The sequence below is a fragment of the Neopsephotus bourkii genome, unplaced genomic scaffold, assembly GCF_033783945.1.
Source record: "Neopsephotus bourkii isolate Nb327-2 ecotype Australia unplaced genomic scaffold, CSIRO-AGI_Nbou_v1 NB_1433, whole genome shotgun sequence".
Lineage (NCBI taxonomy): Eukaryota > Metazoa > Chordata > Aves > Psittaciformes > Psittacidae > Neopsephotus > Neopsephotus bourkii.
The window spans coordinates 3,308,850-3,335,281 of NW_026901910.1; the positions used below are offsets into that span (position 1 = coordinate 3,308,850).

General features: G+C 45.8%; 1 protein-coding gene across 4 annotated transcripts; it reads left to right on the forward strand.

The window, feature by feature from the left end:
* The first annotated feature begins 15,675 nt into the window (after positions 1-15,675).
* Positions 15,676-21,554, forward strand: BSX (brain specific homeobox). Of its 4 annotated transcripts, none has more exons than XM_061368500.1 (5): positions 15,676-16,087; positions 16,616-16,763; positions 19,649-19,958; positions 20,831-21,027; positions 21,145-21,554. In XM_061368500.1, exons 3-5 carry the CDS (start codon positions 19,694-19,696, stop codon positions 21,388-21,390), a joined length of 708 nt encoding a protein of 235 aa, XP_061224484.1. In that variant the 5' UTR covers positions 15,676-16,087; positions 16,616-16,763; positions 19,649-19,693; the 3' UTR covers positions 21,391-21,554. The 4 variants fall into 4 exon arrangements, with proteins under 4 accessions (XP_061224484.1, XP_061224482.1, XP_061224486.1 ...); XM_061368498.1 differs by having other exon boundaries at positions 16,631-16,763; XM_061368502.1 differs by having other exon boundaries at positions 16,693-16,763.
* The last annotated feature ends 4,878 nt before the right edge of the window (positions 21,555-26,432 follow it).

The following is a 26,432-nucleotide window of genomic DNA, read 5'->3' on the forward strand; positions in this document are numbered from 1 at the left end:
TTCATACTGAGACAAGGGGGGACAAAACCACAAAATGGAATATATAAAAACCTCTAGAGTTGGTTTTAAGTAATACTAAGTTTGATGGCTTTGTAACAGTAGCAATGGAAAATTATTGAGGTGCATGATGCATAGAAAAAAAGAGCACAGCTGGAGAACATAACTGAGAATTCTCATAAGATAAATTGTTGCAGTTGGCATAGTTTTAAGAAAAACAGTCTAGAAGAACAGGACACGGGGATAAGGAGTATCTGGGAACTGCAGGTGTCCAGGGTGGGCTACAGTTAAACTAACTGATAAGTAGGAGGATTATTATGTCTCTGATGCTAACAACCAATTAAACTGGTATGAGCATCTACTGCGTGTGCTTCAAAGGCTGCCAGAAGTGATGAAGATTGTTGGAAGAAGTAAACGACCCTCAGAGACCACCACCACAATTCTGTACGTATGCGGGGAACTCTCTGGAAAGTGATGTAATCCATACGTAGCCTCATTAATATGTATGTATGGCCAGGGACTGTAAAAGGATGGCTTGTATAGCAATACGGGGACACACGTTAGGAGCTATCCCCCGTGTCTCCCGATGCTGCAATAAATACCTGCTTGTCAGCTTGAAAGCTTTGTTGGCAAGTTTGTTCCTGGAGTTTTCTCCGAATCAATACCTAAAAGTCCATTTGAATGCAACCTCTCGGGTGGTGGCTTCAGGCTGCCCAGCAGCACAGTGGGTAGAGCATGAATGTCTGGCCTCTGCTCCCACAGCCAAAGAGCCAGGAGGGAAATCTGGTGCTGGGAATCTTCAGCACAGCTTTGCAACGATGCCACCATCATTGCTGTCACTCCTTGATCTCATACCTAAAAGTCCATTAGAATGCAACCTCTCTGGTGGTCATTAAAATGCTTTGCATATCATTGGACCTGTTCACGTACGTAGACTTAGTCTGGAGTGCTAGTGTAAGTCATGACTGCAGGCCATAAAATCCATCACTGGAATAATAGGACATTCCAGTTGCAAAGGAGTTGCATGTGATCATTAAGTGAAAGCAGGTTAAGGGCACTGACAGGTGTGGGACATCAACCCCTCTTGAGGAAGCCTGTTTCAGGGTTTGAAATGCTTCCTTATATCCAGTCTGAACCTTTCCTGGTGCTGCCCTAAAGCTTTCATCCATCCTGTCACTAGATCCTGTTGAAAAAGAGATCAACACTTCACTCCCCACACCCCTACAGGGGGATAATCCCGTTTTACCACAGTGTCCGTGGCACCTCCAAGTACGGCATCATCAGCACGCTTAGAATCCAGCATCCAGGTAATGATGAAAGCACTGGACAGAACAGAGTCCTGAGGAGCTCTGCTGCTGGCTGATGCCCAGCCCTGCTGTTTGACCGGTCCTTCCCCTAGGGCACCGTGTGGAGCCTGCGGTGCTGGCAGTGTTTGGCCACCGGATGGCAGCACCTCACCACCGAATGGCATAGAGCTACTTTCTGTTGGTTGCCCCCTTCCAGGAGCATTAAATCCCCCCCCCAAATGTTTATGGAATTTAACTCCACACGTAGCTTGAATTACTTTTTTTTTTTTTCCCCTATTTCTTTATTTGTTAGAAAACGAGGAAATACTGTAAAGAATTTGTAAAGAAAACTTGTGATTTTCTGTCACAAGTTTTCATTAATTAACACATTGGGCAGTAGGTTACCTGATGAGGGCCATTATAAAATGGGCCAGCAGCTGTGTAGCTCTCATGATTCTCTGCTGTGTGTTGGTAACGCTGCTGCCCTGGGTGCAAGAACAGAGACAGACACAAATGCAGGTAACATTTATACACCTTTATTCTGTGCATCTCTTGAGGATCTTGTTTTCTTCCAAAGCAGCAGGATTTTAATGTGATAAGGAGGAGCCCTTGCAGCTAACACTAACACACTGCACAGCCTGTTACCAAGGCAGGGATTAGCTTAAGGGTTTGGTTTACAAGCTCAGAAGCCTGCTTGGACACTGCTGACTCCTTTTGGGCTGCCTTCAGCAAGGAGAATTAAATCTTCTTTTCCTTTTCCATGTGTTCTGGTGTCTGTTCTCAGAGATAAAGGGCGCTGTGGCTGTTTAATAGAATAGGCAAGGAATATGTTACTGGTTTGCCCCTGTAAAAGCTCCTGCTTTGGGGTATTACCAAATTTCTCTCTGTGTTTGTGTGTGAGAGAGATGCAGAATGCATTTAGGTTTTGATAACACAGGGATAGAGGTATGCAGCTGAAGTTAGGGCTTGAGGGAGATTGGTCCAGCACTCAGTGACTGCTATTGAGGGAAGGAAACCTGTGTGAGCTCTTGGAGTCAGACTCGGTTTCTTTCCTACGCATACTGCAGAATGCAAAGGGAAAGAGCTTTTAAGATGCTCTCACAGTTTATTGAAGAAGAAAGCATTACTGAGGAACAGTTTGTTAGGGTTAAACATTCATGTTTTGCAAGTAAACCCAGGTTTATAATCTGCAGTAGCCTTAAGGATCATTAACCAAGCTGTGCTTGCCTTTCCTCCCTTGGAGAAGAGGGCACTCCTTAACCCCAACAAGTGCAAAGGTGCTGTTAACTCTCCCCCTTAGGGACCCACACACACGCATAAAGAGTAAATACATGTCAGGAAAAGCAAGGGCTGAGTGATCAGTGCTGGGTATCAACAGCTGGTTGTAAGGCAAGGATATGAGTCAAGGCTGTGATTTCTAGGGCTTGCTGTAAAGGCAAAATGCGGCTAACCCAGGAGGGCACGCAGCCTGCTCACACTGAGCCTCAGTGCTTGTCTCCTCGCTCTGGTCAAGTGCCTGTTTTTTCATCACACGATTGACTTGGTGGCTGCTTTTTTCAGGCTGAAAGACAGGAGCGCTTGCTGGAGGAGGCAGTCAATGCAGAGGTCCTGGGGCCTTGAGAAAGGAAGGATTAATAGGTTTGCTGCCTTTGAGCTGTGCACCCAATAAAGGCTTTCACTAGCAGCAAGGCAGCCGGGCCCTCAACCTCAGATCAGTAATGCCTTCAAGGCCGTTTCCACTAGCTCTAAAGGATAATACAACCTGTGGTAGGGAGATGCACAGGCAGATGTGGTACAGGCTGGTTTATGAGCTTTGGCCATATCTGCCTGTGTTTCATGTATCATGGTGAATTCTTTGCCATTTAGAAGCAGCAACAGCACCTAAGCCTGGTTACATCCAATCACTTCTGGACTGATGAATAACACTGCTTTTAGTTAGCAGGAAAATGGGTCCTCAGCAGCCCTTTGCTCAGCCCTCCTCATGCTTCTTACGCTCTTCTTCCACTATCCCACATCATCATCATCATCATCCCTTTTCTGTCGATGTTTCAGCAATGCCAAATCCTATTGTTGGGAATGACTTCCCACTGGGCAGTAGTTTATTTCTGTCATCAAATCTCTGCTGAAATCTTTAGACATGAAATATTTAGCCCGATAGCAGCAAACCGCACATAGTGTTAACGTGTCACAAGCTGCCTGGAGACAGCATTAGGCTGTAATTTGAAAGTGAGTGAAGTGATAATGCCATGCGCACTGCTTTTGTGAGCGTGCATTAATGCATCTTTTGCCAGGGCTACTCATTGACAGCAAATCGACTCCCGCTAATAGTATACGAGAGGGTGGCAAAATTGGGGGTGATGCAGAAAATAAAGCATATTGACCAGCCAACTGCAGCGCCTCAGTAGCCTTTAATCTATTATTGCCCTTGATGGGGATGTTTTAATGCAACTTTACTGTCAATTGCATTTATAGTCGCGCACTCTGCCTGCTGGGGAGCACTGTGAAAATGGCAGAACTTGGATCATGCTGTTGCTTAGAGCTCATAGTTATTGATTGTGGCCTGGCTCAGGAGTCTGGGTTATAATTGTTTCATTAAACCATTTAATGGTTATCAAATATGAACCCTTGTACCGTTCCATTTAGGAAATGTAGCAAGCTTTAAGTTTTATTGCTAATCCATGTTGATCTTATTTTCCTTAAATTGGCTGATGCTCCCAAGTGGTCGCTGCTCCCGTGCCTAAGCTCTCTTGTGTATTGATCCCGGGAGAGCCGCTCTCTCGTGGCACAAGTAGATGGGTTTATATGTGAGTGAACCTGCCTTAACGGGTCATCCCAAATGATAACTGAATGCCTGGTCCCCTCTCCGAGCTGTTTTTGCTATGGTGGAGTCACTCCCAGACTGCCATGGTGGAGAAGGCACTCAGTTTCTAGATGACCTTTTGTGCCTCAGTTTCCCGTTTGATTGATTTGGGGTCTAGGGATTAAAAGAACCAGTTACTATGACCAAAATCCTCCCCTTATTCAAAGCCAGGCTGGTAATGCCTGTAAAGGAGGCAGGAAATTCCTCTTCCAAAGTGTTCTTGATGGGTTTTTAAGAGAATGAAAACAATCACGTTGTTTTTCTCACCCAACCACAGTATGACTGCATCCCACTTGGTCCCAAATGTTTGAGGCACACTTAAAAGCATGATAGGCAAAACACAGTCTGTTGCTGCATCTTCTGACACAGAGCATTTGCCTCTCTTCCCCGGGTATGTTATCCTCGACATGGCAGCTTAGAGCATCTTGTGTTACAGGATAGCACAGGGGCATGGCAGAAATGAGGTGGTTTGGGAGGGGGTTGCTCTTGGTTCCTGAACTTCTAGAGGTGCAAGAGCTGTTCCTAAATTCCTCTTCATGTCACCTTTCCTCCTTGCGAGCAGCAGATGAAGTCAGGGTTCAATCTTGTAACTGAAAAGCCCCATAAGAACCAAAGGAACTGCAGGACTCTCATTGGCTGCCCCGGGATCCCCTCCTGCCCTCTCTCACACCCCGGTGCCTTTCAAACATCACCCAGACCTCACGATTGATGTATGGGTAAAACCGGATGAGTCCCAGCCTAGGGAGGCTTTGAGGAAGTATCTCGGCATGCATTTGTATTCCGGCTCCATTGGAAGCCTCTAGTCATTGGCACCTTTTCATTAAAACCCTGGATGCTCTGGCAAAGCTATATCTTAATTTGAACAAACTGATTCCTTTCGTCCATGGGCAGGCGATGGAGTTTCTGCAGAGTCCGTTATCAGTATTCTGTGCTGCCTTCAGGCAGCTGCTCATTTTATGTTGCCTCAACCTGTGCTGACCTCATTTCCTAGCACAGAGCAGAGAAGGATTTGGTCAAAATTAGTTATATTAGTAGCTCCCGATACAGCCAGTTTATTTGTGATATGACAAATATTTCAGCCATTAGGATCTTTCCATCTCTTAGCAGCTTAAATGCACTCACTTATATTCCAAATCACTGCTTAATTTAAAAGCCTATTTGTCTAGATTGTTGCAGGCATGAAAAAAACTGCAGAACACTTACCCTTTCAGATAGGCCTGTAGCACAACTGGAGTTGTGCCTGTGATTGGATCTCTCGCTCCATAACTTTACACTCAGCGAAGCCCCAGACTAATCACTTAGTGCACGGCAGAAGCACATCAATTCCGCGGAGGAAGAGCAGGAGCGATGCTGAGGATGCGGAGGCTGGATTGCTGCATCCTCCCCTCCGTGCAGTGATTCGCTGGCTGTGCCTCAGTTTCCCCACAGAAGGCATTGATGGCTTTTTGGAGCTGCTCCATCACCCATTGGTTTGGGAATACTGTATGTGTTAGTACCAGAAAAGCACTGCAGGGTTAGGGAAGGGCAGGAGGGGTACAAAGCTACCATGATAATTGGTCAAGCAGGCAGCAGATAGGTGTTATTTCAATGCTTACAGGGGCTTTCATGTTTCCTGTGACCTGAACACATAAACTCATGGCAATGCCTAATGTCTTCAACCTTGCTGGCCTCTTAATCCTACAGTTCAGGGAGGATGGAACCACTAGAGAGATGCTGGGATGCTCCACCCCTAGTCTTGTGCCTCCTTAAACTCCTCCTAGCATCTAGCCAGCCCATTTCTGCAGGCCTTTTTCCACCCCCAGGAGGCCTGAATGTTTCTTTTAGAGACTGGCATGTTTTCACTGTTGGAGATGTAGCTCCAGGGTTGCTTTGAGGAGCACACACACTGGCTCTTGCAAAGATCACAGTAAGTTCCCAGGAGCTGCTGACACTCCTGCAGTGTGAAGGGGACCAGTTCTGCTGGGCAAGCTGGGCTGCCCTTGCTCTCTCCCTCTGTGTATTCCTCTGGGGAATGCTCTTCTGCTGGAGCTCTAATGGACATGTTTCAATTCACGGGCAGTAGTTGTTTAATGCTAGCGAAAGGGAGCACTGTCAAAGACTTATCATCCCTTGTTGAAGGGATGAGCTCTGGTTTAAATGGTAGCAAAGAATCCACAGGTAGGTTCTGTGATGCATTTGTTACCTTTTCTGCCACCCCTGTTTTACCCTCTTGGCAGGTCTGCAAACCTTCCTCCCCCTCCAGGAGCAACTCATCTGCCCCTGGATCTCATCTATCCTTGTTAGGATTAGATCCGGTAGACATTTCCCTTTGACCCTTAGATGATGAGTCTGTTTGCAAGGAAGAAGGGATCCACATGTTAGCTCAGCTAATATCTGCCTCCAGGGCTCCACACAGGGAACAGCTTCCAAGCCTGTTATTCCTTCCCCTGGTTTTCCGTAGCCTCCTCCCAGGTAGGTAGCTGTTGTTTCTGGATCACACCTTGCAGCTTTGCAGGGCAAACAGTGCTAGATTTGATGGAGTACAGAGCAATGGAAAGCAAAGGAATCCACCAGCTCTAAAAGGCAACTGCTGAAAGTGTCATTCGCTTTGGAGGGAAGGATTTTTTGCTCGTGGTGTTAGTCCCTTGGGCTCACAGGCATTGCCTGCTAGCTGGTAGTTTTGCACAGCATCCTTTGTGGTGATTCTGCACAGCATCCTTTATGGTAATTCTGCACAGCATCCTTTATGGTAATTCTGCACAGCATCCTTTGTGGTAATTCTGCACAGCATCCTTTATGGTTGTGAAGAAGTAAGAAAAGGAGTTTAAAAGTAAGCTGTTGCTCACATTCAATCTCTGTTTTTGGTTGTATGAGCTGGGATGTTTGACATCTCTAAAGGTAAGCTCTCTCTCAAAATGTCTGCTTTTACAGAATGTTATGGCAGAGGATTCTGACCAAGAATAATTACCCCAAGGTAACTGAGTCTTGGTAAACTCTCCTGCATCCTTCACAAGTAAGGAGTTATGAGGGAGACATATTTAATTGCTTGTCAAGGCCAGAGGGAACTGTAATTCCTTGCTTAGTTTCACTATTCAACTTGCAAGACTCTAGGAGTTCCAATGCTGATGGAAGTGTATCGATTTTCCTCTATATTGAATGCTTCCAAAAAGAAAACCTCAACAAAAAGACCCAACCCACCTCCTGGGATGCAAGTCGCATGGTTCCAATTAAAATCACCTGTTAACTTAAAAAGGTCTCTTTTTAAAAAGGCTTTAAAAGATTTTCATTTAATTGATTCCATGTAAAATGCCCTTTACAATTACCACTATAAACTACTTGTTTCCCACTGAGTAAGACCCAATTTGAGATGTTTATCAAGACTTTGCACTCTTTCCACACTCCATACTGAGTTCTTAAATTCCTTATTGACAGCTTGCATCTGTCAGCAATGGATATTTTTAGTTTGTTGCAAGAAAGCTTTTAAAAGGCTGTAATGGCTTGATTTTGTCTCTGTGGTCTCAAGCGATAAATCAGCTCTGAATGGCCTCGTAAGTGTGGGCAGTGCTGGGTGCCCTTTATTCCAGAGCAGTAAAATGATGTGATTTAACAAATTTCTTCTTTCCTTCCTCTGAGTATTCCCATAAAGGCAGTGTTGTTTGGTGCAAAGATCGCATCCCCTCCTTTTTCTTCTCTTTTTTGTCTGTGTCTTACTATAAACTTCATGTTTCAAGGCCAGGTTGGATGGAGTCTTGGGTGGCATGGTTTAGTGTGAGGTGTTCCTGCCTATGGCAGGGGGGTTAGAACTGGATTATCTTAAGGTCCTTTCCAACCCTAACTGTTCTATGATCCTTCACAACTGATAAACAGTGTGGCACTGATTTGGTTCTGCCAAAGCTTTGATTATGGGGCTTATGTAGAGCTTTATCCTTACAGGACTGACAATCCCCCCCAATTTGAGACAAGTGTGCTTTTATTAGGAGACAAGGGTTTGTTATTGGAACACTGGTGATCTGAGATTAAACTCTGGCTCCTCTCTGCCCTCCAAAAAGACCACGTTAGTGCTGCTCAGAAGTAATGCCACGATTTCTCTTCAGTAAAATACACTTAGATTCACCTGGCATGCTTAAACTCAGCCCATCTCTCTGACCCAGGTTTACTGCTAATAAGGCAACCTCATAGATTACCCCAATTATGGTTTCACAGACACAGAGTTTGTTTCCACACTTGCAATCAAAACTCTATGTGGAGCAGCAGAGAGATGTTAGCTTACAGCCCCTGCCACAGACATCCTAATTACAAAGCACAACAGGTTAAAGTGGCCAGCACAAAGGTGATAAACAGAGGTGTAATTATGGGTTATTGTAGGAACTTAATTAGGATAGCTGCAATTAGCCTATTTTTCCCAATCTTCATTTAGCAGCTAACAAAATCAAATGGAAAATATTCTAATTTAAAAGGCCTTCTTGACATGGAGTTACTAGAAGAGACTTAATTACTCATTGATAACTATGAGGTGGAGGAGAAATCACTTCTTTTGTGCCAGTAGTAATAAAAAGCAAGGCCGTTAGCCAAAAAAAAATCATACCCAGCAGGTTTAACCCTGGAATTTAGGTTTTAATCCATGTACAATGCTGGGAGTCACCTTCACTTTAGTGAAGCTTAACCTGGAAAACAGCATCTAAACTTCCAGGGAAAGGTCTTGTTTCTCTTTTCAGGGCCTGGGGAAGGCTGAGCACCACTGAGGAGAGCATGAGGTCTTGGTGCTTTCCTGCCCAGCAGGTATCTCCATCTGCTTGGTGTTCAGAGGCTGCTTAGGGAGCATCTGAATAGGTTTAAACACCAGTGATTGAAGCTAGGTCTTACCAAGGCAAAGGGCGAGTTTTAAGAGGCAGGTTTATAGGTGGAGGTTTAGCAATAAAGGGGCATGGAGAGGAGCAGTTTTTAGTTCAGGTGCTCAGGCTCTAATTCAGTCTTTCTTCCATTTGTATTGCAATATCTGTGCTCTCAGAGCCTCCTTAAAGCTCTGGAAGTGCCCTGGAGCCAGTGATAGGCTGGTATGGTAATGGCAGCATGAAAAGCCCACTTGTGTGGGATATCCAGCCTCTGGACAAGGAAAAACCACCAGGATGCTCAATTTCCTTCAGGCTAAATAAAATACCCAACTCCCTGATCCCTGCTGGTGTGGTGGGAGCAGGCACAACCCACACTGAACATAGTGGGGTTTGGGGTGTTTAAAGAGCCCCCTCCTGCTAACATCCCTGTGGATTAGGTTGCTCATTTACTGGGCTTGAAAACATTTGACTGTTCACAAGCTAAACAGATGAGACTCTAAGATTCCTCTCTTTCTTGTTCATTTAGGGGTGAAAAATTGCCAGCAAGAATTCAATTAGCATCATATCTGCTTAACCCGGGCTGTGCTGAGCGCCTTCCTATACCCATACTTCCACTGCATCGTCCTCACAATAGCAGCATCTGCCTTATTATGAGTTGCCTAATTGATTCTGACATGCTCAGTTATTATATGTTAACAATGTCCTCCAGGGTGAATAGTTAGAGGGGAAGGGAGGGGCATTCACAAAGATGTTTTTCTTCTGTTTCTTGGGCCTCCTTTCAGCATTAAAAGCTGTGGCTGACCTATTGCATTGCCTTATTCACAGAAAGGTCCCTAACTTCTGGACCTAACTTGCAACTGCTGGTGGCAAATTTCCCTCTGGAGGCTTGGTTTTGCTTTTCCATAGCTTCTAAATGGTGTGTAATGGGCTGACGTGTATGAAAATTAAAGCCACCTTTATCATTTTTCCTTATAGTGTATGTGACAAGCTTGACCAGCCTGGCAGAAAAAGGCAGTCTCCAGCTCAGCAAAAGCAGTTAGAAACCCCAGACACCATCTGAAGCTCTCAAAGCACTCTATACAGAATTCAGAGCTATCACTGCTTTGGAGAGGGTATGAGGCCAGCAGATATTGCTATTCTGTGGGAATGGTAAATGTATCCTGACTTTTCCTTCTAAGAAAATAGGAGTTGCTGTGTGCTGAGGAATGAAACTTGTGATTAGGATGGCATTGCTGATAGAGAGCATCTAAACATCATGGTGATTGTGGGAGCAGGAATTGGAGAGGAGTTCAGACCCATCCCTTTCCAGGTGGGAAGTGAGGGAGCAGGGAGATGGATGAGGAGAGCTCTTGAGCTGGCTGCCAGTCCTACTTAGTACAAAGCTATTTGCAAGGCAGTGTTGTTACCCTAATCTTTGCCAGTCTTACAATGTGGTTTGATTTAGACTTGTGCTCTGGTTTCTGTCTTCATTTATAACTGCTGCAGAGACATCCTTGTAAATCATGTCAGACCCCTCCAGCCTTCAGGGGACTCAGACCAAAGCTTATGCAGGGTTGGTTGCTCCAATGCCTAAGCCAGAAATGATGCTCAACCCCAATGTTCATGAAGCTGCCTTGTTTGAGCACCTCCTTGTCCCCTGGGGATGTGACAACTGTCTACCCTCATGGCCTAAGGCCACATGGGATGAAGACAGCAAGCTGCCACCATCCTCTTCAGCGTGCTTACTGCTAGGTAAGATCCATTAGAGGCTTTTAAAAGGTGCTAATTCTCTCCCACAGTTTAGGGTGGGAAGCGAAAGAAATGGAACTGGGCTTTGCTGCAGCCCTGCAGGTTGTGCTAGAAGTGACTCTTGACTCTTGTTTGTTTCTCCATTGAGCAGGGTGCTGTGTTCGAATCCACTGCTCATTACAGGCAATGCCAATTGATGCTGCATATTGACCAGGCCCTTCACATCACTGCGATGGGAAGTGGCTTGAATTTTGTCAGAGTAACTTATTAGGGAGCATTAATAAGACTTGTTACCCTAATTGAAACAAATACTTCAATAAAAATCAAGGCTTCAGACATTAATGGATGTGCGTGTGGGAGAGGGAAGAGCACACGGGTAACCGGGCTTCCTGTCCTTTTAGGATTGGATAGCAATAACCTTACCCCGATGACAGCTAAATTAGAGAAGATGGCTTTCCATAATTTCTCCAAACAATCACTTAATGGGAGCGGTATAATTCCACGAAATAGGTGAATGGAGCACTGATCCATTTTATGGAACCATCAATAAGCTAAACCTTGCCTGCTTTTAAGATTAAACTGAAAAAAAAAGGGTAAAAAAAAAAAAAAAGAGGGGGAAAAAAGCCTATGAGCAGGGAAGGGAGAAAAAAAGATTATTTATCTTTACACATAAAATTTGTGTGCTAGTAAAGTGCAGGCAGTGACAGGAATTTCAATTATTTAATCAAAAAGAAAATGAAAGTGGCTTTAAGTGTTGTGATTTGAGCCAGTGAAATCTAATGTGGGCTCACATTGAATATGAGGAAAATGGGAAGAAAATTAAAGCTGCTCCTACTTAAATCATGTGGTTACAAATGGTAAATTAGTTTCTCGATGTTTTCATTTAAGTGTTTAAGTGGAAGGTTTTATTCTTAATGTAGTGTTGTGACTCAGAATAAAAACCTTATCTGTCTCTATAGCTTTTTTTCTTCCCCCCTCCGTGCTGTTGCCTTAGAAGGCAAAAGGGGAAAAAGCTGCAGCAATATTAGACTGCTTTTGTTAAAATTGGGAGGCAATATGCTTTCACCACAAGCTCATTAAGGTAATAGATGAATAATGTCTATTAAAAATGCACTAGGCTAAATGAATTTAATGTGTGTTGGGAGGGAAATTGCATTTGCCAGAGGATACAAACTGGAAAATTCTCCTTTTTGCACTTACTTGGAGACTCAAGTACTGATCTCAGTTGGAAATGCACAGACGAGCACACACACAAGCGTGCACACACGCGTCTCCTATTGGGACCTGTGAGAAAGATGCACAAGGTTATGATATTCTAAAACACCCCCTCAGCTTTGAGGCTGTTTTGTATGATATGTTGTTTCTCGTAATTGTGCTGCTGTTTTCCTCTGTTCAAGCTTATGGCTCTTGACCTGTTGGACTTGTGGGTTTAATTTTCCATCTATAATAACAAATGGCAAGTTAATTTGCAACGATGGCTGTAGGCTGTTGAATGCCAAGTCTTGATCCCCCTCCCTAAAGTCAAAGGAAAAGTAAAGCACGTTTTGGCATTGAACAAATCCTTTCTTTGCATCGGTGAGCCTAGTGATTCCATTGCATTGATCATTTATAGCATCAGCTTTGGAAAGCAGATAATATATTTATGAACTAGGAAGCTCCATAACTCCTTATTAAGATACTTTCTAAAAAGAAGATGAACCCAGAGCAAAATAGAATTCAACTTGAGTGCCCTATAAGTAAAGAATCAGTCTGTGCAGTTTTCCATCATGCATCTCATAAAAGAAATGCCAAACTTTTTATGCAATGGTTTGTCTATTGGAGGGGGGTCCTTGGAAAACTTGACATACAGAAGTCTTTTTCTTACCCAGAATGCATTTATCCCATATAGAAAACTCTTTAGCATGCACACAAGATGGAAAACTGATCCCATAGTCCAGTTATGTCTGTCAGGAAGTTACCGCTCCTCTTAGAAGCACTGATAGACTCTAACAATTAATTAAAGATGATCCTATAGTGCTGTCCTGTTGCTTGAATAGGCCCTGGCCATACATCCCCCGTCCCCCTGAGGAACCTTGCTTTCTGCAGTAACTGAAGAGGGAGCCTGTTAGCTGCGTTAGGTGCCAACACTGACAGCAGGGAATGGCTGGAAGGGGACCCCTGCTTTCCTTCAGCATGAAAAACCATGCTCAGCTTTTCAGCTGCATTTCTCTCCCTGCCTGCTGAAACTGTTCCAATCGCTATAGCATCCTCCCGTGAGCTAACTCCTGTGCTTTTGCCACACCAGACCCTAAAGAAGCAATGGGGTTTTGGGGGAGCGAGGGGTCAGTGTGGTTCCTCCAGCCTCACACTGCAATAATGAAGTCCCTGCCTTATGAAACGCTTTAGGGACAGTGCATGTTTGGAACTGCTAATTGTCCAGCCAATGTGACTGAAATGGGCTGCTCTGCTGCAACCTTATCATGGTAAGGGGAAAGAGGAGAGTTAGAAAGGGATGTGCAAGCCTCGGGGTCTTTTAGCATGAAATCATATTAAAATGAGATGTCAGAAAGAGCGAGGAATAGCTGGGCTGAACCAAATAGTGCAGAACTAAATAAATTGAGTTTATCTTTTGAAGTCTGGTATAATCACAGTAGTTGCTCGGAGCAGCTGTGACTGCCCCATCCCTGGCAGTGTTCAAGGCCAGGCTGGACCAACCTGGTCTAGTGGAAGGTGTCCCTGCCCGTGGCAGGGGGTTAGAACTGGATGAGCTTTAAGGTCCCTTCCAACCCAAACCATTCTAGGATTCTGTGATCATCCAAATGTTACCTTACTGATTTATTATGAGGCATCTGCCTGAATTACTTGTTCCAGGTGAGCCAGCACACTTTAACATTTCCATTTTAAAATAACATTGACAAATGTGACAAAGTGTTTTTAACATTGGACTATGTTCTCTTACATCAGATTGCCATTTGAATACCTCATCCTTGGAAATGTACAAAATACCATTTCCAAATGTAATTTCCACTTTTAAGGCATTATTTGAAGATGCATTTGTGAGATGTTGACTGGATTCTATCTGTTTTCCCCCAGACCTGTCATCCACTTCTGGAGTGCTTAAAATAAAGTGCACAGATACAGAGTAAGCTGAAACAGTCAAGAAGCTATATAATACAAAAATGCTTCCAGTAAAGTGTGTTACTCAGATCTTTCTAAAGTACATTTCTCCCTTTATTCTGAAGGCCACAGCACAGACAACTCTGACTAATGCAAGTAATGGAACCAATCTCTTCCTTTGATCATCAAAAAGGTTATCTTTTAGTAAACTAGGTCCAACTAGTTTTGCAATCATGTTTGGAGCAAACATGAAAGGAAAAGGTTTAATTATCTTTCACTAAAGAATGATTCCTCTTCTTTTAACAAAATAATCAGCTAAGACAGCATCACTTTGTGCCATCACTGTGCATGTGACACACATGGAGTGAGGGACGAGTGTACACATTTGTGTACATCTTCAACCTCAGTGTAAGAGGATATGACAATTTGCGTATAAGGCAGGATGTTGAGACTTGTTCTGAGTGGTAAAGCTACTCCAGTAGAAATTGACCTTTTAATTGAGGGCTGAATGATATTTACAAGAGCTTAGTGTAGAGTTTGTAAATAATCACAGGTCTTCAGTCATAATATACAGATGAATAGAGAAGCTTGCTAGAGATAAGAGAAAAGTGGCTCATTCACCTTATTTCTAAGCATTTATTTCTTATGTACATATTGTGATGTTCCAGATGTAATATAAAGACTGGTACTCTTATTGCACAGGCTGCCTATGTTCAATGTCTTCTCTTGAGTTCAATACAGGAGTTACTGGCTGAAACTCTGACTTATGTGATTCATAGGGTGAGACTGGGTGTCATAACAGCTTCCCCTGACCTTGGAATGCATTGTTTGTGTGGTTTTTACTTTTAAGGTCTCCAAATGAGACACTTTAAAGCTGGGAAGTAAAGAGAGGGATCGAAAAGCAGCAAAGTATTTGTGTCATTTAGGTATATACGAGCCATTGGCTTTTGTACAAGTTACTTCTGTTTTGTGCCAATACCATATTCAAAGTATTCCAAGTAGAAAAGGCGTATGAGGTTTTCAAGAGCTACAGAAAGAGTATGAGAAATAATCAAAGGAAAAAGACAAAGAACGGTAGGAAATCAATGGCAGGAAAATAAAGGTTGAATGGATGAGACGGGGATTATCCTGCCCCAAAGGTTAAAAATAAGGATGTACAAAGTTCATATGTCATGAAATTAGGGAAACAAGGGAGGTTCTGAGTCATTAAAGCAAAAAAGTGAATCAAACTGTCGAGCTGTGCAGATGATTGTAACACAGCTGGAATGAAAGGAAGCAAATAAGCATTAAAGTGCAGAAGGCAGCAGCAAAGCAGTGGCTACGGCAGCAAGAATGGATTTTTCTGAGAGCAAAGGATTAGCAGGGATCCCAAAGTACAGATGGTCTTGGGCGAAATAATCACCTTCGCCTCGAGGGAGTAAGCAAGGCCCATGGGCTGGTGGCAGGATGAGGGGGAATTGATATGTAACCAAATGAAGAGTAATTGAAAGCAGGTCCCAGGGAAACTTCTAAGCCTCCCTCCCCATTTCTGACTCATTGAGAAGAAAGAAAGCAGGAATAATCTCGCTGTGGTTTGGAGCAGCACAGATAACCCTGCTGAAGTTGGAAACATGTATTAGGGAACTAAAAAGATCTGAGGTCTTAAAAGAGTCACTATTTTAGGGGAAGTCTTTAGACCAAACTTACAGACATTAACACATTCATTCTCTTTTTGCAAGTACCCTGCCTTCAGACATTCTCAGGATTATCAGCTAACGAGGCAATATCTCAGTACAGAGATAACATTGTGGGTTTAGGAGTGAACTCCCTGAGCCCATGCATGGATAGCTGTGTGAGGGACCTACACTCTAAGCTCTTACTCTTTAAATATTGTTTTTCCGGTCATTGATGCCATATCTGGTTTTATCCCCAACATTCTTGCTGTTATTGGTAATGATACAAGCCTCAAAAGTACTTTCCTGTGTCAATCACTTCTTAATGTGCTTCCCTTGCATCAGCAACACTCCCTTCTCCTCCTGTGCTTTTTACCTAGAACTGTAGCCCTGAAATTGCAGTGGTGTTTGTGGTAGATTCAGTGACTCTGTCAGAATAACACAGACCCAGCTTTTAACCACTGTCTTGGAATACAACCAACAGGCTGATTACTTCTCTGTTTCACATTCTGACTTCTCTTCATCTCAGCTACAAATGATGGAGAACGCCAGTCCATAGGCTACCATTCTTGGCAGCAAAAGCCAAGGGGTGGCAGCTAGGAGCCTTGGAAGACCTGGGTGGATCCTCCTGGCGCTGCCATCAACCCTGGTTAGGAGGTAAACTCCTCTTTGACACTTTCTCTCCCCTCCTACCTTCTCTCAGCCCATCCTGAAACAACCTGCCAGGTGCTGTAATATGCAGCCCATCCACTGAGCCCTCCTTGAAGTTGAGCCGGTGGCAAGGCATGCTTGCAAACACTGAAATGCCAGTAAAGGCTTCTAGTGCAGACCTCAGTCCCAAAGGGGCTTCCCACCACTGCCTTGATGTTATGTCAGTTAAGCTGGGGGTATAGAATCTGTCATCATGAGCACAGCATCCCTGCTCCTAGGAGCCATGATTTTCCATGAGGAGTTTGCACGGTGCTGGGATACCTGTGGAGAAATGGGAGATGTGGGCAAAGGAAGTTGGGAAGGGAAAAAGACAGGAGTGTTTTTATCTCTGGGAAGAGGCACCCTGTTCCTTCAGGGTGGGAAGTGGTTTTGCCTGAAGCATCACGCATGGAACACTCTCCATTAAGCCACGCTTTGTGTTCAAAAGACCTCTCTCTATGTTATGTGTGTGGCTACTCAAACTGAGCTCTTCAGACCTCTTTCCTGCAGCCAGGCTCCCATTTTGACCATACCGAGGCTGTCTGGTTTTAATTTAACCCTTCCTTTTTGAGTGGATTTGTCTTGAAAGGCATGAAAAGGCTGGGCTCCCAAGCTACCTTACCTCTTCAAGAGCCACGCGAAGGTAAGTGCATGTATTTTTAAACCACACCAAATTTATCCTTAATGCAACACATGAAATAAAGCCTTTAACATCAGCGGAGCTGCACCAACCTTTTAAATGACCCCCTCGGTTTTAAGTCAAATAGATATCTGGTTTCCTGGGCAAAATTCTCCTGTGATACCTTCAAATCATCTTAAGTGTGCAAGTAATGACAACCGGTGCTTATGTAAGCAAAGCACACGTGTATTATGTGTGTTATTAAATCGTTAAAGGGGGTGTGTGTCTATACCTATAGGGGGGTTATGTGTGCCTCTGTTATGCTACCAGCGAAGTGTATAAAGCTCTTTCAGCCATTAGAAATAATGTATTTTATTGAAGGGACAACAAGCTAACTCCATTGTTGTGTGGCTACCTGGGTTCACAGACACGTGCCCCTGCAGGAGCCCTGTTTGGGGTTCCAGGCTGAGATGTCATACAGTCCCACAATGTGTTTGAAGGAGGATGTGAGAGTGCAGCATCAATGGGTAATTCTGCTGCCCCCTCCACGGCAAGGGAAACACACAGTGAGTAAAGCAGCCAAACCTGCTGCTTCTCCCTGCCTTGCACTGAGCCCAGTCCATCCTGTTCTCCCACCCTTAGCTCATCTTCTACCCAGGTTTGGGGAAGTTTCTGCCAAATCTGGGTAAAAGCGGTGGGACTGCCTCAAAGGGGGACCCTGCTCCATTGAAAGGAGGCTACAAAGGTTTTATTTGAAGACCTGACTCACCCGTGTATTTGGCAGCAAATGGAATTGTTACATAGAAGTACCTATGTGTGCATGTGTTTGGCCAGCCAGTAGAAAAGGCTAATCCTGGGGATGGGTGCTGCGAGGGTTGAGAGTGTTTTAGGGTCTCAGGGTGGGATCCATACTGCTGGATCCCCATCACTGTGCTTTTATGGCAGAAAAGGACAAAAGGGGAAAGAGAGGTGAAAGGTTTGTTGGGCAAAGATGCTAACAATGCCTGTGGATGGTGGGAAGCACCCGGCACCCACTTGCTGTCACAAAGTCGTGAAATGTGGAGTTTAAATAGCCCCTGGGTGTGAAGACTGCAGTGGGAGCCCCTGTGGCTGTGGCTGTCAGGCAGGTAAACTCTTGCCTAAATCCTAAAGCCCAATCTGGCTGAAGTAATACGTCTTTAACCTTTCAGATCTCCTTTAAATACATACATACACATACCCCAGTGATGAGTAAAGCCCCAGCACCCCCCCGGAGAAGCAATCTCAGCTGATGAAATGGCCAGTCAAGCAGCTTACATGCCCCTGGCCGCGCTCCCTCCATTAACAAGTTGGGCATTAGACCCATTTCATCACTGTTAATTCATTTGCTTTACTCATTTGCTCCTCAGAGAAAGTTGTTAGCTTGTTGTATTTTTAACCCCACCCCCGGCCAAAATCCCGGCTGATGCTGCAATGGGCGTTTTGGGAGGGGATCCTGCAACAGGTTTGTTACTGGGTTTTAACTTTAGGGGGGGTTCCTGGAGAAAAATAGGGGATTTTGTGGCAACACAAGGAGATGCAGCAAGCCCCGTCCCTCCTGGAGTGCTCCTGCCTCTGTGGCACCCGCGGATGTGTGTATATATACATATATATGTGTATATCCACGCGTGGAAGCGAGGCGGCTGTAATACGCACTGCCTTTATATAAAGGCTCCCGTGGCTTCTCCCGGTGAGGCATCGGGCACCGCTGGAAAAGCCGAGTTCCACCTTCATTAAAGCCGGACGATTGCCATTTCTATTCTTTTAAAGGTTTCCCCCCATCTATTTGCCATTTACCAGCTCATCCATATGGAAGACATGGCTTACACTTCCCTGAGAACTGTACTTTTAGGACTAATTGATTCTGGTAATTAATTTGTTCTACCTGCTGGATCAGATGGAAATGCTGTCCATGTGCCCAAGGATTAGCACTTGCCTTTCTAACATCTTTCTTAATTATCTAATAGCATGGGTTGCGCGAATTCTGCCTCTATTAGAACACTTTTACTATTAACGGTAGTGATTGGAATTGTGATGGCAACTCGATTTCAACAAATTAGAGCTTAAAATCGGGAGATGAAGGAGAAGCGCCTTCTTTTAATTTCCCCGAGTTTAACATCAATAATTAGAGCAATTTTCTGCGATGCGCACCGAAATTATCTCGGCTATGATGTGGTGTATCACCCTCATTTCAGCAAATTGACTCCGGGGAAATGAATGTTACAGATTACGGGGGTGGGGGGGGAAATAGAAGACAAACAGAAAAGGAGAGTTAGCACAACACTGAGTGGGGAATGGACGGGAACAAAACCCCAGCGGGGTAATAACTTGAGCGGAAGGGACAAACTGCAAGGGACAAGTTAGGAGCGGAGCGTGGGGCAGCTCAGCAAAGCGCAGTGATTTATTCCCCCCCCCCCCCAAGTTTTTGCCTTTACAAAAGCAAGAGGATAAAACCCTTGTCTTTGGGAAAAAGCTCCGACTCCACCGCTCGCACCGGGGCTGAGAGTGGGTTGCGTTGCGTTGCGCTGCGCTGCGGGGCTGAGGTGCGGTGCGCAGGGGGCAGGCTGCGCACCCCCTGCGCGGTTTGGGTGGCCCGGAGGACCCGTTCCCCCCGCCCGGCCGATGGCGATTGGTTCGCCGGAGACCCCCCTTTCTCCTGCGCCTCAAAGGCGCGCATCTCCCCGCACAGCCCGAGCCCGCCCGCATCGCATCCCCCGGCTCTTCCCTTCATTTCTGCCTGGGGGGGATATTTATTTTTAATTATTGTTATTATTGCTGTTTATTTTTTCTCCCTTTTTTAAAAAAAAAGTAATTTATTCATTATTATAATTATTTCTATTTATCACCCCCGGCCCCGCGGCTCCCTCGCCCCCTGCATCCCTCTTTCTCAGCCCGCCTCGCTCCCTTCCCTGCTGCCCAAGGGGACCACAACCGAAATGAACCTCAACTTCACCTCGCCAGTGCACCCCGTCTCCGCGCCCAGGCCCACATCCTTCTTCATCGAGGACATCCTGCTTCACAAGCCTAAGCCCTTGCGGGAGGTGCCCCCCGAGCACTTCCCCGGCTCCTTGGCCTCTCGCGTCCCCCTCTTGGACTATGGGTACCCCCTGATGCCAACCCCGACCCTCCTGGCGCCTCACCCGCACCCTGCCCTGCACAAGCCGGAGCATCACCATCACCCCTATTTCCTCACCACCTCGGGTAAGTGCAGCCCTTCACGGGAAGGAACCTGCCGAGTTTGAGTCCAGGCAGACCCGGGTGGGGAAAAGAGGCCGCAGCCCAGGACGGGACAAGCCCTTCGGGGCATCTTTCTGCATCCTTCACCTGGATCCGGGCTGCGGTTCCCCGCTTCGTTATCAGGGAAAGGAGCACACCGAGCTGCAGGTTGCCATCCATCCAATTGCCCGATATCTCGAGGGTCTCCTTCTCTTTCCCTTTATATTCTATTTATTACTTTTAATTACTTTTATTTTCGGACCGATAGCATCTCTTTTTCCTTGCGTTATCCCTCCAGACAGTGCCCGAGCTTTGATATTTCCACCTCCAGCAGCACCGCTAGGGCTGCTCTGGCTTCGCATCCCGGGGCCGGGAGAGAGGCTCCTCCTGCCCGGCCGGAACGGGGGGCTTTGCCACCCTTCCCCGGGCTCTGAAGGGAAGGAGGGAAGGAAACCCTCCTCCAAAGTCTCTCACTGGACATCCCAAGTGAGATGGGAAGTTGCGCAGCGGTGGAGCCGGGAGGGTCGTTCCCCTCCCAGCCTTTTCCAGCGCTGCCCTCGGTTTTCCTACTTTCTTTTCGTTGTGGTTTAATTGTCAAGAGAGTGATGGTTCCCCTGTCCTTGCTGCACGCTCCGGCTCTGCTTAAGGCAGCACTGCTCACGCTGCCTTTGCTTTGCTTGGGAAGGGTTCAGCAGGGGCGAAAAGCTTTGTTTTTAGAGCAAGAAAACCCCCTAAATCAATAAAACGACCTTAAAAACGATATAAACGAAATAATCATTGAAAGCTAAGGGAGGCAGGGGGAGAGCCCAGCTCCGGGAGCTGCAGCCTACCCGGGTCTCGGCCGTGTATCCCTCCAGGAATGCCGGTGCCAGCCCTCTTCCAGCCCCACGCTCACGCCGAGCTGCCCGGGAAGCATTGCCGCCGCCGCAAAGCCCGCACCGTTTTCTCCGACTCGCAGCTCTCCGGCTTGGAGAAGAGGTTTGAGATCCAGCGGTACCTCTCCACCCCCGAGCGTGTGGAGCTGGCCACGGCTCTCAGCCTCTCCGAGACTCAGGTACCGGGCGGAGGGACCGGCGTCTGCCCCTTTCCTGTATCCCATGTAGCATCCTTACCTTTTCCTTCTCGTTTCTATTTACCGTTATTATTTCCCCCCTCCTGATGCTCTCCCCAGGTGAAAACGTGGTTCCAGAACCGGCGGATGAAGCACAAAAAGCAGCTGCGGAAAACCCAGGAGGATCCCAAGCACACGGGAAGCGAGGAGAACCGGGAGCAGAGCTCCCCCGAGCCCGAGCTGCCCGAGGCGGCCGGCACCGAGCCTCGCAAGGGCCATCCAGGCCCATTCCTGCTCCAGGACCCCGAGGACGAGGTGGACATCCTGGAGGAGGGGGACCTCTGCGCCGGTCCCCATCGCCTCTAGTTGCGCAGGGGCCCGGGGCGGCTTTGCCCCGGCCCAGCAAACTGCCCCTATCTCCCAGCCCTGAGCAGTGCCAGAGGGGAGGGGATCACGTTTTGGGGAGGAGGTGGTGATGCGGGAGGAGGCAGTGGTGCTCCGCGGTACCGTCGGCTGCCCCTCGGCACCAGCCCTAGAAGTCTAGTGAGGGAGAGCGGAATAAGGCGAGTTCCCTTTTAAGTTTTCCCTTTTCCCAACGAAATATGGGACTTCTCTCCGTTCCCCCAACTTTCCTCGGTTTTGAAATAAATGTGCACCCGTGGCAGCGTGTTGTGGTTACTGGGAGCGGCGGGCAGGTCGGGTTTATCCCGGATTTATCCCGGGCAGAGCTTCCAGGACACGCGCATCCTCCAAAAAACCCAAAGGAAAACAATTATAGAAACGCCTTCCAAAGAAACAGGTAAGACAAAAACTACCGTTTGTTTAATCCGATATAGAGAGGGGAAAGGGGGAGCACCACGAATAACTCGATCATTGCTCGGAGCAGAAGCAATCCCAGCGAGCAAAAGAGAACCGCTTGGAGAACCACCTGCACCGGTGCTTCCAGCCTGATTCCTTCCCGGCTTTCAGGTGCGAATCACCGTCCGGATACTACTCTTTTCCTCCCAAAGATGCCCTAGAGCTGTGTTTGGCTCCTGTTTTCCTCTTGCCTGCGTTTGCCCCAACGCCTCCCTGAGCTCCGTCTTGCAGCCGCCGCTTTATCTTCCTGCCAGGGAAATGCTTTTAATTTCCAGGTAAATTAAGATACCCTAAATGCTATTTACCACCCCCTCACCCCCCCTTTTGGCGAGCTGCTGGTTTGGGAGCGAGGCGGAGGCTCCTCGTTTCCAACGGGAAAACTGGGGTTTTCCTCGGGAAAATCCTGGAGGAGAGGCTGTGCTTGCTCAGACGTTGGCTGCGCAGCTTCTGCTGCACCAGCAACCGGGTGCCGTGTCGGTGTCTCCTTAGGTTATTTAATCCTGTTTTCCTGCTTTTGTTTTTAATTTGGTGTCAAGGGCACTTTCGGTGCTTTTTTTTTGTATTATGGGATATGCGGTTTTGCGAGGAAAGAAATCTGCTTAATATATAAAATACAGATTATTGTCCTGTGTAAGTTTGTTTCCTTTTCGTGGGTTTCCCTTTATGCTTTTTACCCGTGAAATAATAAACATCACACCTTAGGGAGGGAAAAATACCAAATACCCAACTGTCTGTGCATCAAATGGCTGGTTATCTTTCACATGGTCTTTATAATTACTTCCAGAACAAGCGTTTTAATCATAAAACTTTGTAAAACGCCACCCATCTCGCTAGAAATGATAATTCAGAAGGCAAAGCCACCAATTTCCCCCTAAAACCTTGGTGTGGTTCGGAGCATGGTAGAGAGCTAAGCGCAGGGTGCAGCAGGACATTTCACATTGCTGTCTGGAAATGCTTCTCCTCTCTCCCCTTCTCTCATCACCTAGTCGGGAGGTGATGGAAACTGTTTGGAAACCCTTTCAATTCGGTGCCATCCTTCACCTGCATCCGTACTCAGTTACCCAACAGGTATTTGGTTCCTTTTGCTCTGTCAGCCTCCCCCTGATCTCACGTTTCATCACGAACTATTAAAAGTGATATAAAAGAGAAGCTCTAACATGATCTTTAGTAATGTTTTCTTTCTGACCATGTCTAAAGCTTCTGTTCATGGCGTGGTATCGATACCCATCTCAGGGCCGATAATGCTCTGCTGCTGGGGTCCTTTGGTAATAGGGTTGGGCAGCAAGGTGTTTAGAGAAATCCCTTTATTTTAATGAAAGGGAACATTAGGAGCAAGTATAAAGATGTAATAATCTAAAACAATTGCACCTGAATGAAAAGGGAAATTAAAAATCCTGTTTCATTACATTGGTATGTGTGATTTCTTGTGTAAAGAATTGCTTGTTCTCTCTATTACTAAAGGCAAAGGTGTGTAAAAATGCTCTGTGCTGGAAAAAAAGCAGGAGAAAGTAAAAAGCAGAAGATGAAGTGAGAGGAATTTTTGGGCAGAGATGTGCAAAAGCAGCTTTTCCCTCCTCTGTGCATTTACGCTGCTCTTTGGCAAGGCACCTAGTGGATATAAAGAAAGTAGTGGTGTCAGCCTGTGGGCACTGCCAGGCTCTGCCCTCCCAACACTGATTGAGGAGTGTGATCAAATGCTGTGTAACCAGGCAGGTCCCACCTCACCCAACACCCCAAAAGTCAGTGCTCCTTTCCTCTGCAGCAGCAGGGCTTGGGACATCTGCACATTGATGATGTTTGCAATCTGATGGTGGTTCCCAAGGAGGGAAGGGTCCTGGGATTTAGGTGTAGGCATGTCCAGGAACAAGGTTTGCAGCACAGAGTGCCCCAATGCAGGCAGTGCTGCAGATGATAGTGAATGAGGTATCCTCACCTCAGTCCCCTGGGCAGGGCTGGTTCATGGGACCCCTTTATCAGTGAGGTTTCTCTGAGGTGCAGAGGAGTGACAAAGATCCCATTCCCCTTTCTGCCACCAGCACTATCACACTCAGGATGTGCCAGAACTATGAAGAAGGGTCAGAATATGACTCAGGTAACACTTAAGTCTGCTGTCTCTCCCCTGCTGCTACAGGAACTTTCTCCTTCACAAAGTATTTATGCTGGTCAACGAAATCCAATCAAATCCACCCTCTCTTCCCCTCTCTGTATGTCCAGGTACCTTGGCTAACATTTAAGATTCCAATTATGTTTGAAGTGAAAGCCACTGATGGCTAGCAACCTCAGCGACAAAGGCACACAGAATGTGAACCATGCAACCCGAGGGAAGGATACTGTGGTGGTATGCACCGAGCCTTGCAGTTAATGGGAGAAGGCTTTGGGAACAGGCTGCTTATCCCATAAAGTTTGATGCAAACAAGGGCAAATGAGATAGGGAGGGAAACAGCCCCTACCTGAGACATCTCCTTCCTTTAGAACAAGTGAAATGTGGTTTTATTCTCGAGTCCCGACTCATTCAGTGATGAGTGCTGATTTTCTCCTGCTTTCCCCAAGAAGCTTAAGGAGTAGAGGAGATTGTTTAGAGCTCTTTTATATTTATGTGTGTGTGGGAAATGCTGAGTAGAAGTAGCTTGCAGGAAACAGTTACTGGAAATAGGAAATCTTGGTGGATTTCCTATTTTTCAAGAAATCCACCAAAGTATTGATTTTCATCAAAATCCTCAAGTTTTCTTTTTCCAAATGAAAGTTTTTCCTGTTAATTAATTTGAACACCCGAGTGGTTAATGTTTGCTGTTGGTTTCATTAAAGAAAATCACAAAACGGTTCACCAAAATAATTCTATGAACCTTTGCTCTCTGTTTTGATTGTGAGCGTTTTCCTGTCTGCTGCCCTTAACATCACTGACTTTCATGGGACTGGAAAGCAGTGCTGACCACTCAATTGCTTTCCTAAAAAGACTCACTATTCTCTGGTGTGGTGTATCTTGTTGGATCTGCCTTGACTGCTGGAACAAACCCTTCAGTGCTCCTATGACACACATTAAACTAACCCCATGGTGCTACCTGCAGCTGCCCACTCTGCACTCCTGATTATGCAAAGCTCTTGCTGAGCTGCTGGGTGCTTCTTTAGCATCTGCTCTATCCAGGTTTTGGGCTCAGCATCACTTCTGTTCAGAGCAGGCTCTTCTGTAAGGCAGATTGCTCTATGTCACCCTCACCAGCTGTCACCAGTGTAGGTTCACTGCCTTTCTTCATCACTATGGTTTTGTCCATCTAGAACTCTTTCTCACACCACACAGGCAGTCACCAGAGTTGGTCCTTCACATGCCTGCTTATTCTCATGCAAAGGGCACTTAGTTTTGGACAACATGCAAAATAACGATAACTTAAAAAGTCATCTTCTTTCTGCTATTGTAATTTAATGTAGAAGTGGTTCCTGATGTTAATGATCCAATGCTTGGCTCATTGGCTGTTTGGACATTCCAGCTTGTTCATGCCTATTTGAAGGATTCAATGACTGCAGGAGTTAGACATCATTTCGTCTAGTTTACAGTCCTCATCTTTGCCAGTTTGTTTTTAGAGATGTAATGACGGAACATGTGATTGAATGTTTTTAACTGTTAAACCAATATGTTTCTGTCAGTCAGCAGCCTATAAGCCAGATGTTCATACCTTTTGTGAGATGATGGTGGGAAACCAATGTCAGTTACCTTCGAAAGAAATGTGATGGTGATTTCATTGCAGCAGCATTGCTCCTAAGTAGAAATGAAGGTGGTTTCAGCTTCTAACCTTCCTGAACCTAAAATATCAAGAGGTGTCAGTAGAAAGAGCCTGGCAAGTAAATATTGAGTTCTATTGGGTGGTGTACACAATTCCTGCCCCTGTGAAGGCAGCCTGTGCTCACGGTAACACTGTGATAGCTGGAGCCCTGGGATTACATCAGGCAGGTTCTACCTCAGCTCAATCTCTCCCTGAATACTTAATGCAAAATTCAAGGCCTATTTCTTATTTAAATTCCTTGCCTTCCTAATTTGAAAGACATTAAGTTTTGGCCTTTGCTTTTAAGCAGATGGATGCTCATCATTTACTTGTATGGTCCCTTTTTGTGCCACCTTATCTGTTAGGTGCCGGGAAAATTTGCATTAGTATTGAGGCAGATCAAAAGATTTTCATTCCACATATGCTGCAAATAATGTCCTTCTTTTTTTTTTTTTTTTTTTTTTTTTCTGGGAGGAAAAAAGAAACTCCAAACCAAACCAGTCCTTTCCAAATGGTTTGTGACATGATCACAATCTGTGATCGTAGAAAAAACCTATAAACCCCCCCCAGATGCAGCGTCATATACATGGCTTCTAGTTAGCGTGGGTTTAGTATTTGAATGTATCCTACAAGTTCATTGTCTATTAAAACCCCCCAAATGGAACACACCACCCACCCAGAAAGATCACCCTCATTTCTGGGAGCTCTAAGAGGTAGTGGGATGACAGACAGGGAGGAAGGTGATCAATTAAGACATTAAGCATTTTGCACCACATGGACGCATCTGCATGTCAG